A 14,625-nucleotide genomic window follows, 5' to 3' on the forward strand; every position below is an offset into this window, starting at 1 on the left:
CAGCGCTTTTCTGAGTTTCTTCAGAGTTCTCAAGTAAAAACCATTGTGTGATATTATATTCTGTATTAATCATAATCATATTGCTGTGAATTTGCTGGCCAGCCTGTGCTCAGCCCAGCACTCGTGTTAGTAAGTGACTTTGTCTTCACTACCTGCCTCACCCATAACAGAGTTTGTGGGTGCTATTTGAGAGCAACTGCAGAGCTGCTCCAAATTATACGTGCTGTAATGCAGTCTTTTCCCCTTCTTCCTCCACCATTTTATCATCTGGAGATTTCAAGTGTACAGGGTACCCCAGCTGTGCCCTGTTCTGCTGCACCAAAGGCCAGTGGTGAAGCAGAATGCAGTCACCCATGTACACCTTTCACCTGAAGGTAACTCCAGGGTTTGCATTTCTGTGTGGTAAAGCAGCAATGCAAAGCAGCCATACAACAAGGCTGTGCTCTCTAGTCGTAAGGTGTGGTACATAGTTCCACACCTGGTAATACATAAATACTTTAAATCTGGATGGACATATTTTATTGTCTGCTTTATTAAGTTTTAATAGATTTGGTAGGCCAAATCTTAAACCTAGTTTTAAGGACAGCAACCACAGACTGTTGACTGTGTCTTTTAATTCCTTGCATCTTACAATCTTTTTGATTCTTTGTTAGGTTTGTCAAGTCACTGCCCAGCAACCTGTGCAAGCAGAGCTTATGCTTAGGTATCAGCAACTACAGTCGCGATTGGCCACGCTCAAAATTGAAAATGAGGAGGTAAGATCTGTGTTTACAAGGGCTATGCATTGAACGCCATTTTCAAGAAGGTGCAGTATTTTCTACCTTGTCAAAAGCCTGTAAGTGACCCTGAAATGGCTTCAATCTATATGAGCTGGTTTAATTTTAAAAATCAAATACTGGCAAATATACTAAGGTAGATCCTTGTCTGCTTTATAGAGGTTTGGAAACTCATCTTTCACCTGTCCAGCCATTCATGTTAGTTCTATGTTTTGCAGACACTTCAGTGTAAACTTGTTAGAGCACACATTTTTAATGTTTGTGGGGCAGAAAGCCACTGAGCACAGTTATTGTCTTCTGTGACCACCCTCTGTCCAGTCCCCAAGTTGCTACTAAGGAATTTGGACTGTCTTTTGTGGTAGCTGAGTCAAAATCTCTTATGCTGTCAGCTACGGCTATTTATAAACGTGAGTACTGCATGCCTGTGATGAGAATAGCTCACCTAGTACAATAAAATGCATTTTTTTGCAAAACATAGCTATGCTGTTCTCTTTGCCCTGCTCTGGCAGCAGAGAGAGGACTCCCAGTGTGTGTAAACTGTACTTTTATCACATTTAAGGCAATGTGAAAGGCCCTTGGTTTAAATGAGACTCTGTTCCTAAATTAACACATTGGAATAAATTAATTTCTTGGTGCACTTTATTGATCAGTTTTCAGGACTCCAATTTTTCTGATTCTATGTTATGTGCTGAATGCCTAAAAGAAAGTATTAATGTCCATGAGACAAGCACAGTAGTCTAAAAAAAACCCAACACTTGAAGTCAAAAAGTATCTCAAGGTAATAAAGACAAAAGGAAGGAGAAAGATAATTTCTTTCAGTAAAGTGAAGTGCAAGGGCATAGGGGGAGAAATCATGTTGGCAGACACAGAAGGGCTATTTGCCTGCACTGAAGATGTGGGTATGACTTGGTTAAGTTGACTCTACTAGAGACTTTTCTAAAGCAGAACTGGGAAGTAAATCACATCCTTGTGAATCTTGCCAGTTAATTACTGCGTTGTGGGAACGCTGCATCCATGGTTCCACAGCCTCCATGCCCTGGTTTCCACTTTGAGCAGTGGTGCTCTGTAGTTCGTAGGGAAGTGCATTGAGGCTGGTGTAAATTGTTCTTTTTTCAGACCCCTCCTCCAGCTGGGTATTCCACCTCTGCAGTCTAAACATCACTGTGTTCCCCACCATACCACTCCACAGAATGGTGTCACAGATATTTTTCTTGGAAGACCATGTTGTTCTGGCAGCCAGATCCTTGGATGTACATATTCAATCTAACATGTTGACCACACTTAGAAGTGTTGACCCTTCAGAGCAGTGTATCATCTCTGTTACCTCCCAGATTAGGGACCATAATCAAATCATGTCACATTTCGATTCTAATTTCAGGAAACAAATGCTTGAGAGTGTTACCAGTCAGCACAAGAGTACATCCATGTTTGTGGATTGGAGCATGGTAAAGCAGAGAACTAGATAGGAAACCTAATTGTGTCATTCTTCTGTTACATAGGTATCTGTTATAACAGCCTAACTTTTCACATTCAAACACCAGTTTGTTTGGGGGAGTGTGCCAGAGAATTATTTTGAGGAACGAGCCTCCTTTCTAAACTGTTCTGATCTATATTTGTATTGTATTTGGCAAACTGTGCTTTTTAACACCAGGTTAAGAAAACGACAGAGGCTACCCTGCAGACCATACAAGATATGGTCACCATTGAAGACTATGATGTGTCAGAGTGTTTCCAGCACAGTCGCTCAACAGAATCTGTGAAGTCAACAGTCTCTGAGACCTACCTGAGTAAGCCTAGCATTGCAAAAAGAAGAGCTAACCAGCAGGAAACAGAGCAATTCTATTTCATGGTATGTTGATTGCTTCCTCATTCGTGATACAAGCCAAACACCTGAAGTAAACATTAGGCAGAAGTTCCTGGAATTTATGTACCTACATAGTAATAGATTGATCTGCATCTCTACAGAAATTCAGAGAATATCTGGAAGGTAGTAATCTCATCACAAAACTTCAAGCAAAACACGACCTGCTGCAGAGGACACTTGGAGAAGGTAAATATCACATGATAAACTGAAAAGTGGTTCCGGACTTTACAGTGAACCCACTGAAATGCCAAAGGTACGCAGGAAAAAAACCCTTTAAAGCTTAACTGTCCAGTAAACATAGATTTGACTTTTACCAGTCATAGTTTTGGTGCAATGATAAGGATAAGCACTATAAATTGATCTTATTTCTTCAACAGATATTTATTTCTACTGTGCAGACGTTTAGACAAGTGACTATATTTGGAAATGGAACTGCTGAATGAAAAATCTTGTGTCTGAATGGAGAGCTGACACAGTCAGTGCAGGGTGATTTAAGAGCTCTGACAAATGTACTGTTTCTACTTCCTAACAATTACTGTTGACTTGAGTTTTTTCTAAGAGTTGGGGGAGAGTGATATTTTTTTAAGCTTACAAAATTATCCAGGGTGCATCTCTTACAATGTACTCACTAGTGCAACATTTCTGACACGTGGACATGAATGTCCTTCTTGCAGCCTAACAACTCATTTATGAAAGGTAAAAGGTGAAATCCTGACCTCACTGATGTCAGTAGTGAGATTCGTATCAATTTAATGTTGGGTTTCTACACGGTATTTTCATGTTGTGAACTGGAATAAATTAAAACTTAATGAATAAATGTATACCTGTTGATTATAATTATTCCATATAAAATTATTGCGTTACAAATTATGATAGCAGAGAATTATCTGCTGTCCTGAACACTCTCCGCAATTTTTAAAAATGCTTCTTAAAATATAAACCAAGTCAGCAGATGTCCATGCTCAAATACAGTAAAGCTGAATTAGGGCAGTAATGAATCAGGCACTAAACCAAGCTCCAGCCCACCTCCTACCAGCCCTCTCAACAGGCACTTCCTCATGGACCAAAGGGAAAAGGAGGATCACCCTGCAAGCCTTGAGGAGTAGCCACACAGACTGTTTACAGACTTGAGGGGAAGTGAATTACACCACAAAGAATAAAAATCCTCTTCTGAAGGTTAAAGACTATAATTCAAAGTTCAGACTCAAGAGAGAAACTTGTTCTCTAAAGAGTGTCTCTAAAGGATGTGTCAATTTATTTTCTTTTTGCTGCCAAATATCTGTTGTTAATCGGGTCTCTTCTTGCTTTTAATACAAAAGCCCAGATCCACAAATTCAGTTGTGGATGTGCCTAAAGAGCTATTAACAGTTCAGTGGGTATGACCCAAACAAAGCCCCTGGCCAGGGAGTGACTGAGGTTGGGGGTAGGAAATAAACAGCTTTTTCTTGCAAAGCTGGACTGTAGAATATGGTAGCTGGTTTTAGACAACTGGCTATATTATGTTCTTTCTCATGGAAGTTTTCATTGAATAGAATTTTTTTTAATGTGTGCATTGAGCAGTTTATTCACGCAAAAGAATGCGCAGCTGATGTTAGTCAAAAAAGAGGAAAATTTTCCTCTAAAGGCTCACAGAAAATGTATTTGGAAAAATAAAGTGAATGTAATTTGGAAGCCTGGTAAAATGCATAATCATCTACTGAAGGGAGAAAGATAAAAGGCAACAGAATCTGTTGCCTAATGCATGTTGGAAAGAAATAAGGAAAGAGCTGTATAAAAGGAAATCCAAAGAAAAACTTCTCAGCAGGGTGGCCTAAGTGATAAATTGACATCAGGCTTGCAGCTATTCTGCCGTGCTTGGGCATGCTTGGACTGTTCAGTTTGAAGAGTTCCCTTCGACCCCCCCAGTTGTAACCCCGAGCAGTTGATCTGTGTTGCCCACAGTGGTTTTGCACATAGTTGTCACATCATCATAGCACAGCACGTACAAATAGTACCCCAAACATCATGTTCAGAGATGGTATTTGGAGGAAAAGCCGTCATTCTTATAGATAAAAAAGTTGAAGTACCCCCTTCTATTGAGGCATGTCCTGCATTAAAATGCACGTGCCTGGGAAGGGGCACCTGGATTCTATACATTCCTTGGATGGGGATGATGGAAAGGGTAGAATTACAGTGGAATTATGAACATTATTGCTGTAGCTAGTATAGAAATGAATTTGTGGGAAGGGGACTGCTCCCCTGCTCCACTCAAACTGCCTTTTCTGGGAACTTTCACGTCAGCAAGACAGCAGGCAAGTAACTTGGGGCACTGTATTTAAGTAATGCAGGGAAGAATTAGGGAGGGGGGAGAGGGTTGTCTGAACTGCAGGGTTTCCCTTGGCATCCTTGCTTGCTTTTATTCAAACCTGTACAGTGTAAGGGCGTAGGCTGAGTAAATCCAGATTACCATCTGGTGTCCACAACATTGACAGCATTTGGCTTCTGTTCCAGCTCATCACCTGCCTACTACAGTCTTTTGCTGTTTATGGACATAGAAGATATATATTCATGATCTGCACAAGGGAGAGAGATGAGGTGCTTTGCGCTGAGTCTGCACCTACAAATCTGGAAAAGTAAATGAGAAATACTAAATGAAATTGTTACAAAACATAGGAAGCACACTGATACTTATATTAAATCTGACCCAAGGCTCATCTATTGAACAAACAAATGAACAAAGCCGAGGGAAGTGCAAGAAAGACAATAAGCAGTTATAAATTAAATTGCCCCTGTGTCCCAGATAGTTTTTGCTCTAATGGGTTAAATATCAAAGATGTGTTTAAAATCCCCCAGACTCAGGATTTGTGACATCTATTGTTTTACTAACATGTATTATTGAGATTCTTAGTCTCAATGAACTTCCCTTGGCTACATGAGTAGGGAGAAGTCCCTGGCTTACTCTTCTTGTGTCATAGGTTATTTTGCGTACTCTTCTTTCATGCCTCTTCTTCACCTCTCTTTGAAATAGATGCCAACAATCTTCACGTGTCTTATTAATGCCAGAGTTTTTTCCCAGAGCTTATTCTTTGTGCCATCTTCTGCAGATCCCCACTCTTCTGCTCCCACAACATATATTTTCAGATTAGGGTTTTCAGTACTGTGCAGTATTTCAGGTGCACCTGGACATTGCCACATAATGTTATGTTTTGCATATCACTGTTTTTTGTTCTTTCTGCAGTCTGACTTTTTTTGGTATCACTTTTGAAGTGAGCGGTATGCTTAGACCTAGCCTGAGTGATGTTCAGACTGATTTTCAAAGTCAGTATAATTACCTATAGTTCTGTTAGCTGTATAGGCGTTCAGCTCTTTCTTCCCTAATATCTTACTTGAACCTGTTGATACTGAATTTCATTTTCTGTTGTGTGTCTTGTTCCTTAATGTGGTTAAACCCCTCTGAAGGGCTTCACGGTTTTTTTCAGAACTCTGATGCGAAAGTATTTCAGTCATCTGCACGATATTCTGCCTCCTTAGCTGCTCTGATCTCCCCAAGACATTAATAAATGTATTATGTATTACGTAAATGGTCCTAACGGGAAGGCTTGAGTAAATGAGTGTTATACTTTGTCATGATGAAAAAGATCGTTTAATTCCACTTGGTTTCCCTTTTCTTCACTAGCTTTTGATCAATGAGAATATTTTGCCACTCAGTTCATGGCTGTTTAGTTGCTTTAGTCGCCTCTTGTGAAGAAACTTACCAGGGGCCTTTGAAAATCTAAGTCAATTAATTCAACCGATTCTCCTTTATCCAGTATTTTACTGACATGTTCAAAGAATTCTAATAAATTAATAGGGTACAATCTCCCTTTGGGAAAACTGGGCTGGTTGGAATTTATCATACCGTGACCTTCATACTGTTTCATTATTTTACTTTTCATTATCATGAATTGACACAGTGCACATGCCTGTCTTACTGGTCTGCTGTTCTGCAAAGGTTATCCAGGAACCTTTCTGGAATATGGTATTTGCTTCCTCACAGTTCTTCACAGTTCTGTGTGGTGTTTCCCAGTGGTAGTGTTGTGTTTTTTCCCTGCAATACACAGACAAAAGAGAGGAAGGAGTCTTGTAATAGCAAGCCGTTGATGTCTAGAGCTCTGGATTTTCAGCACTGTACAGGTTTATGCACGAGGGGAGACGTAATCTAATCGTGGTGCAGCTCTATTTCCATACTGATTTAGCCATTAAAACGCATAAGCACAAACAGTAGACATTGTTTGGAGTTTTCCTTCAAATTATTTACAGTATCAAGTGACTCTCTAGTCTATGGGCAGGCCTCTTAAAAGTTGTTCCATAACATGGGTTGTGTTTATATTTAACATGTATCTGTGGAGATGGTAGGTAACTGAACTACCCTGTTTGTTGTATAGTTGTCTATCTTTTGCTGGTAATGTGAAAGTTAGGGTTAACAGCAATTTGCCAAGCATAGTTTAGATACAAAAAAAATCTGCCTAAAACCTACAAATGATTGTTTCCTGTTTATTGAACTTTTCTAGGTCACAGGGCTGAATACATGACAACAAGGTAAGATATTTTTATTTGACTTGATTTAGTTACAAATGTAATAAAATCATAGGAATTACAAATTTTAGAATAAGTCCATAAGGGTATATAACATTGTTGTTGTTGCTGTTGTTACATAAACTGTGTCCAGGCCCTGTGTGCTTTAACATTCAGCATTTCTGCTTCTGCATGCTGAAGGGTAAAGGACCAGAATATTCATTTTCCTCAATTGTGAGCTGCTTGGGCCATTGTCAAAGGTGGGACTAGATGGGAGGCCTTTAAAAATATTTTGAGTCACGCAGGAAATTTGAAAGTTACAGGGCGCTTTGCTTCTCACGGTTTGTAATTCATTTGGTCAATATACACAGTTCAGAAGACTCTGATACAGAGATGAATTTAGGGGATAGGCTGCATCTTTGATAACCTAGCTCTGGACAGGAATACCTGCCTCCCCCAACATCCCTGTGTTTGATACTTGAATAGGTCTCTATATTCACAGAAGAAAAGGGATACAGGAGTAGATCTCCCTGCTTTGTGCAGCGCATACTTTTTCAGTTGTGTAATGCCTGTACACCTGCAGTGCTGCCTCCCAACATAAACACAGATGCTGAAGCCCCCAGGGTATCAGGCCCTGGGCGGGCAATGGCAACTGTTTGGATTTGCAGCTGCCACTTGTGTGTATCACTGCGACAGACACCACCCCTCTGGTCCTGATGACAGCAGGAACATTCAGCCCAGCTTTCCTAGTCCCACTCTGCTCTTCCCTTTCCATGCAGTACATCCTTGCTCAGTGCCTCCTCTTTCTCCTTTTTGCTTCCTGGTCATGAATGGCTTTGCCACCACCCCTCAACTTTGACTTAAAAAAAAAAAAAAAAAAAAAAAAAGTCCTGTGCTCCAGCTAAGAAGTTTGGATCTGGCTCTGGCTCTGCCTTTGCTGGACCACTCGATTTTGTATAATTTCTTCTGCCTGGCCCCCATATTCCTGGGGACAACTCTACAGACTTCAAGCCAGCCATTCTCCCACCAGTCCATGGTCCATTTTAGCTCTGTAGAGCTGAACTTACCATCTTTCCTTACATGACCCCAGTTGAAAAGCAGTAACAAATCAGAGCGTTCTTTCCAATTGCTGACATTAACTCTGAGACCTGTGCCTTTAACTCTGCCCCCAGATGCTACCAGGAATGCATGAAAGTCAGCAAGCTTATGTCCAATCAGAAAAACATTCTTGACTCCAAAGCAGGTGACTCCTCAGGCTCACATCATCCTAAATTCCCTGCTGTGTAAGCAGCTGAAAGAAGACGATGGATTTAGGCAGTGATTTTACCTTAGTAAAGTGAGGGAGCAGCTTCAAACCATTTTACCTCCTATATTCTCACAGCTGCTCGTTTACAGAGAGAAACTGAGCGAGTAAGGCCTGCCCATCCATTCCTCAGCACGAGTTCCCCCACTGCAGCTGGGACCTGCCTGTTGCCCCAAGGTTCAGTTAAGTTTCCAGACTCTGAGACATGCAAACAGAGATGTACTTCAAGGTCAAAGTTAAATCGCAGAAGGGAAGAGGATATCTTTAAAGATGAGTTTGCAAATACCGGATAGTACCCAAACAGGCCAAAGTCCCAACATTAAATACTCTATGTGTTACTGTTCCTCACTGTTTCCCCAGAAACATTTGATGTTTTGCTAATTCCTGAAAAACCTATGGAAAGGTTGGACTCCTGGTGCAGTGGAACTAGGGAAGCTGTTGGCCTGTAGCTGTTGGCATGACATGCGCAAAATAAATTCTGACCTAGAGAACAATATTTATTCCCTGTAATTTCTTTCATTTGTCACCATCACATGTGTAACACACTAGGTAAACATTTTGCAGACCAGTTTTGTGTGTTCTTCCTTTTTTTTTTTGGCTATGCTGCTTATGTTTATTTGTTTCAAGTTGATGGTATTCTTTTAATTCCTTTAGCTAATTTGCAAGATGTTTCTTTTCATGGGTGAAGATCTTGATGGTTGGATGTAGAAGGCTAAAGCTGTTTAGCCTTCCTGGCTCTAGTTGAAAATGCAGATGGTTTGGTTTTGAAGTATCTTAGGAGTGTGCTGAGCAGCTTTAATTTGCATTTGAAGTTTCTCCAGTATGAAGCAGCTTTTCTGCTTGATAAGAGGTGCTTGGAGTGGCCTGTGTTCTGCCATGCCTGGCAGGATGAATTCCAGTGGTTGCTGCACATTTCATGCATGACCGCCACAAAAAAGGCCATTCCGATTGTGCAGTGTTTGGAATAAATGTATATGGTAAAACTGCAAAGCAGTGATTCATAAAGAATGTCATTATTTATCCATAAGTAATGCATTTTTCATGGGGGAGTTCTCTACTCTTTAATCACTGTTACACTTAAATTTGATGGGAAGTCTTTATTTGATAAGTACTGTGTTAATTTCTCCCTTTATAATGTTCTGTTGTTTTGCCATGAGCTTACAGACATTTCATTTTATTGTGTCACTTAATTCTACCTTGCTCAGTAATCATATTCCCTTCCCTTAGGCCTCCAAATCTTCCCCCTAAGCCCCAGAAACACAGGAAGCCCAGACCCCGATCACAGTATAGTGCTAAGTTGTTTAATGGTGATTTGGAGTCATTCATCAAGGTACTGGCACCAGCCACACCAGTGGCTGATCCTAACACTTCTTACTATAATGGTCACCACCTCACGTGAGCTGAGGCAGATCATTATGTTTAAGTCTGTCCTGGGGCTCTTTTATTTCCCGGTTGATCAATATAATACTTCCTGAAGTCAGAGGGAAAGAGGAATTTCTCACATTAGCCTCCCTACGATTTTGTTAATCAAGTAGGGATAGTATTTGCAGCCTGGCTTTATTAGGAAACTTAGCATTGTGTAGAAGATAGGATGTAGTGGTGCATCCCACGACTCAGCAGAATTTCCTGCTTGCCATCTTCATTACATTCAGTATTCAAAGTCTGTGGAGGCAGTATTGCCCTGGGTTTGATATCCAGCTTTTGATTGCCTATGACTTTAGGAATGTATTATATTGTGTGAAATTGTGATCACCACTATTCTGGATCTTGTATCTTTGCTGTATTTACTATCTTCTTCTTTCTTATACTTTTATTCCTAATAATGCTTCTAGCCGAGGCCGAAGGAACTCTCACACAAGACATCAGGTATAGTTCTGGTGACAAGAGAACCATCTCCACCTCGCTCTCGGGTTGCATTCACGCCTGGCTCAAAATTAGTTCTTCCACAGAGCTGGAGGGAGAAGTTTGCATTAAGAAATGAGTGTACGAGTACAGTAGGCAAAACTGAACCAGAGCACAACTCTGGAGTGATTGTAGTCTTAAATGATGGATATTTCCTTATTCATTAACAAACACCTGCCCATCACAATCAATTGGCACCTCTGGACACCAGCTGACAGAGCTAAGGGAAAGAAATCTTCAGAAAATATGTAACAGTACATTTATAAACACAGTGAATTAAATTCCTGACTGCAAGGTCTGTGCACTGGGTTTGAATGTTACAGGCATTTTTTTTTCTTCTTCCTGTGCAACATAGCTAGTGACAAATTTTTTGCAGAACAAATGCTGTGCTTAGTGGCATCATATCAGTTTAGCTGTCTTTGAATCGAGCTTTCAGCCACCCTCAGTACAACTATAGCAAGAACTATTATTATTATGCAGATGGTGCTGCGAGGTGTAAAGACTTTCAGGAAATCATCACGTGATGTAAGAAATTAATATCATGAACAGTTTCTTGCTCAAGGATGAAAGTAAGCAAAGAAGCAGAAACTCCCACAACAAAAAGCCCCTGGATTAGAGAAGCACAAGCAAATCGGGAGAAATGGTACCCCATCATTTTCTCTCACAGAGAACAGGGTTATGCTGCATGGCAGTGTGGGTGACAGGGCTTACTTGCAAGTGGAGAATCCTACATGATTAGCCTTTCAAAAGGAAAGAGGAAAAGAAAGCTGGTAGCCTTATGGCAGGTTTGCCGTTGTGGGAGCTCACCTAGGAAAGCATCCCTGCCCGAAGACCGAGTCATTCCTGATAGGGGTGAGTCATTTTGACAGGCACAAAAGGATTAGTGCTAGTGAAATACAGTATTGCACCAAATTGTTTTTTGTTACATTTTTGGATCATAAGGAATTAGAATTAGTCCCAAACATACATTCACTGACTACACACATCAGATTAAATTCACAGCAGCAGTAGGGTCACTGTTCTTGACATTTCACCAACACAGATTGTTACTTCAAATTACTTTCCTGTCACCAGATCCAAAACACAAAGCTGTTTAGATTATTTCAAGGAATTGATTAACTACAAAGTTGTGCGCGGTTGTGAAAAGATCCTCCAAAACCAGGTATGAAAGTAATATATTTTTGTTTTAATTTCTTACTGCAAACGCTATCTTTCCCAAGGCTTTACATTCTTTGCATGAACCAGTGTACTAACAGGAGATACGGGTGCATGTTGTGCATGTTTTCTAATACTCTGCTTTTTTGGAGAGCCAGGCTGCTCAGTGTTGGTGAAGATGGAAGTATTCCTGGGTTTAGCAACTGACCTGTTCCATGGGGGTGGTTTTATTCAGCTGCTACTGAATCACAATACAACTCAAACAGAAAATGCTCATCCAGACATTACTGGCTCTTGGCTTGCCAGTCTTTGCTAGGTTTTAAATTAAAAGACAAACAAGCTACAATTTAAACAGCGTAATTAGTGGTACAGTCTTTTGTAAGCCCCACTAAAACAACATGGAGTACACGGAAGATCAGGACTTAGGTTATCTCAGGAAGTACATTGTTTCATTGCTTTACTGTGTGTTATTTTTCAAACTTTTTTTAGTAGTTAGCTGTTCTTCTACTTGGGCTTAATTCATAAATTTCCCATTAGTGTAATTTAGCATGACAATGAAGTACTAGTTTGTAAGAGGAAATGTCTATTCTTAGTTACAGGGTGCTTTTGAATTCATGGTTTTGTAATACAGACTGGTTTTATATTAAACTTTCAAATGAATTAGTCAATTCTCTGAGCTCTTACATAACTGAAATTAATTTTGAAAGAAAAATTATAGCTTCCAAGACAAGAATTTCAGAGGTACCTATTATTTATGAAACAGTAATTTTTCCAGCATAAGCACCAACTTTTCTAAATAATTTTTAATCATGTGATTTTTCTTTAATAGATATTTGATGACTTGTAGTCATTAATGTGCTTGTGTTAAAACAAATATTTTAAAGTGCCAAAACACACAAAGGACTGTGATAGTTCTTCTAAAATGCTGATTTTCCAAAAGTAAAAGACTTTTGTGTATAGTCATCTTCTCCCCTCCCATCACAAGCATTTTTTCTCTTTTATTAAAACACTTCTACTTAACTGAAGATGTAGCTATAGACGTGCTGCTGTATCATGGCAGAAGCCGGGAGCTTTGGTTCCTGAGCTCTGCCAGTTGCAGGCAGGGAGGTGTAGGCTGTGACGTGCTTTTCCCGGGACCTCTGTGCCTACAGAAGAGGCAGCTGAACCACACACTCAGCTCAGAGTGGCTGAGGTTTACCACCAGCATCCTACCAGCTAGTTAGAGCAGTCTGAAGCAATGTGCCAGGCCATCATCTGCCCTATGCCACACAGATCAGCACAGCACGTGGGAGCACTCTCAGGTGTGGAGGGAGGCACCTGGTACCCCACGCAGTGTCATGTGGTGGCTCTGTTTGTGATCAACATTTTTTACCGGGGTGGGGGGGTGGGTGGGGAAGTACCTCAAGGTATTAGGTCCTGTGTAATCCTGTGTAATTAGTTCCGTGTGGCATTTTCTCCACCAGGAAAAGAAAGGTAAGTTAAATGGATGCAGAGTGATCACCTTCATTATGAATTTTTATTCTTAATAATAAAACTTTTTAAAAGGCAAATTCACTGCTTTAACTCATTTTGCTTCAAAAATCTAAAACACATGCATGAGCTTTTGATGTCACATACAGTGTTAGCCAGATACAGTGTCAGAGGTAGACAGTGAAGTCTCTGAATTTCCCAAATCAGTTTATTTTAATGAAGAACTGTAATCCTTTCTCTTCGCCTGTTCCTCTCCCTCCCTCCCTAAATGGGAAGAGAACTCTGTTAAAAATTGTATTTTCTTATGTGTTTTTTTGCCAGCACTGTATGTCCATTTGAATTGACCAAGAAAATGTATTTTCACATTCAGTCCAGAGTAGGGAGGTTTCCTCTCTCCAATCTGCAGTTCATTCTTGTTTTTTCAGGATTCAGGACAAGTCATTCCTCTCATTGTGGAAAGCTGTATCAGATTTATCAATTTATACGGTAAGCTTTGAAACATACTATGTCATTTCACTATTGCCTGACTTTTTGTGTATCTTTTGCATAATGCATTTATCACCACAGCTTTGTTTTTAAAATAGAGATTAAAAGTATTTTAAAAACTAGACTCATTTCTCACCACTGTCTCCCATCTTTGCTACAGGTCTTCAGCATCAGGGAATTTTTAGGGTGTCTGGTTCCCAGGTGGAAGTCAATGATATTAAAAATTCATTTGAGAGAGGTAATTGCATTTTCATTTATTTGAGCACCTTACTAACTGATATTTAAAGATCTTTTAAATTCTAATTACTTTCTTGGCTGTTTAAGCAGTGTGTGTGCACTTTGTATACTGTACTTAAAACTTTGCACCGTCATATGCTTAAAGATGAAGTGTAGTGATGACGTGTACATGTTTTTCCTGTTATGTCTTAAGAGCTTTAGGTTGTTTTTAATTTTTTAGATGAGACATAGGACTCTTGAATCAACTGTAAACTTTAGTCTTTTGTTAATGATAAACTGCAAGTAATAGTTTGTCTATATTTTATTTTAAAGATCCTCAGAAAGGAAAGGTTGTGGGTTTTAATTAGATTCAAGAGACTACTTAACACAATTTGAGAACCCTGTTACTTGATCTTCTGCAATACAAGTGCTCATCTTTCTGGTCCTTCTGCCAAAGTGGAATCATGATCAATGAGCGTACAGGCTGTGAAAGAGCCATTCCATTTCCAACCACTGTTTTCATTCCTGAAGGTAAACTGCAGCCCTGCAGAAGGAATTACAGGAGAGATACCAGGAAGTGAAAAAAACTTTTTAAACATGAGTAGCTTGCAACACTCAGCCTAGGTTTGCTCTGCAAGGGGAGCCAGGATCCAGCAATCCCCTAATTGTGTTAAAACAATACTAGTTACATATTTTTTAAATCTTACACTCTCTTTTCTTGGGTCTTAGAAGCTGGTTCTTTTATTTCGAGAAAAATCTTTTGCATATCATCTGCTAATGAGAAAACCCTTGGAGCAATAAGTCTTGTGACTAAAAGCATGAAAAAATACACACAGTATTTTTCTCCCCAAGATTAGTTATATATCTTGTTAAAAGTTGATCTCATCTTTGACAAGTCATATGAAACAAATGTTTTTACA

At 39.8% G+C, this 14,625-nt stretch overlaps 1 protein-coding gene across 3 annotated transcripts in view; it reads left to right on the plus strand.

Annotated features, from left to right (window-relative positions):
* The window catches only part of SRGAP1 (SLIT-ROBO Rho GTPase activating protein 1), a 160,829-nt gene that overhangs the window by 116,420 nt on the left and 29,784 nt on the right, over nucleotides 1-14,625 (plus strand). The window contains exons 8-14 of one of the 3 annotated variants that reach the window (XM_080390739.1): nucleotides 654-755; nucleotides 2,428-2,625; nucleotides 2,742-2,826; nucleotides 7,170-7,197; nucleotides 9,704-9,806; nucleotides 13,429-13,489; nucleotides 13,650-13,727. In XM_080390739.1, coding sequence (XP_080246865.1) covers nucleotides 654-755; nucleotides 2,428-2,625; nucleotides 2,742-2,826; nucleotides 7,170-7,197; nucleotides 9,704-9,806; nucleotides 13,429-13,489; nucleotides 13,650-13,727 — 655 coding nt within the window. Of the gene's footprint in view, nucleotides 1-653; nucleotides 756-2,427; nucleotides 2,626-2,741; nucleotides 2,827-7,169; nucleotides 7,198-9,703; nucleotides 9,807-10,308; nucleotides 10,343-10,858; nucleotides 12,916-13,428; nucleotides 13,490-13,649; nucleotides 13,728-14,625 lie in introns of those variants that run through there. The other 2 variants (XM_080390740.1, XM_080390741.1) reach the window with 2 other exon arrangements.

The sequence above is a fragment of the Falco punctatus genome (assembly GCF_963210335.1).
Source record: "Falco punctatus genome assembly, chromosome: 6".
NCBI lineage: Eukaryota > Metazoa > Chordata > Aves > Falconiformes > Falconidae > Falco > Falco punctatus.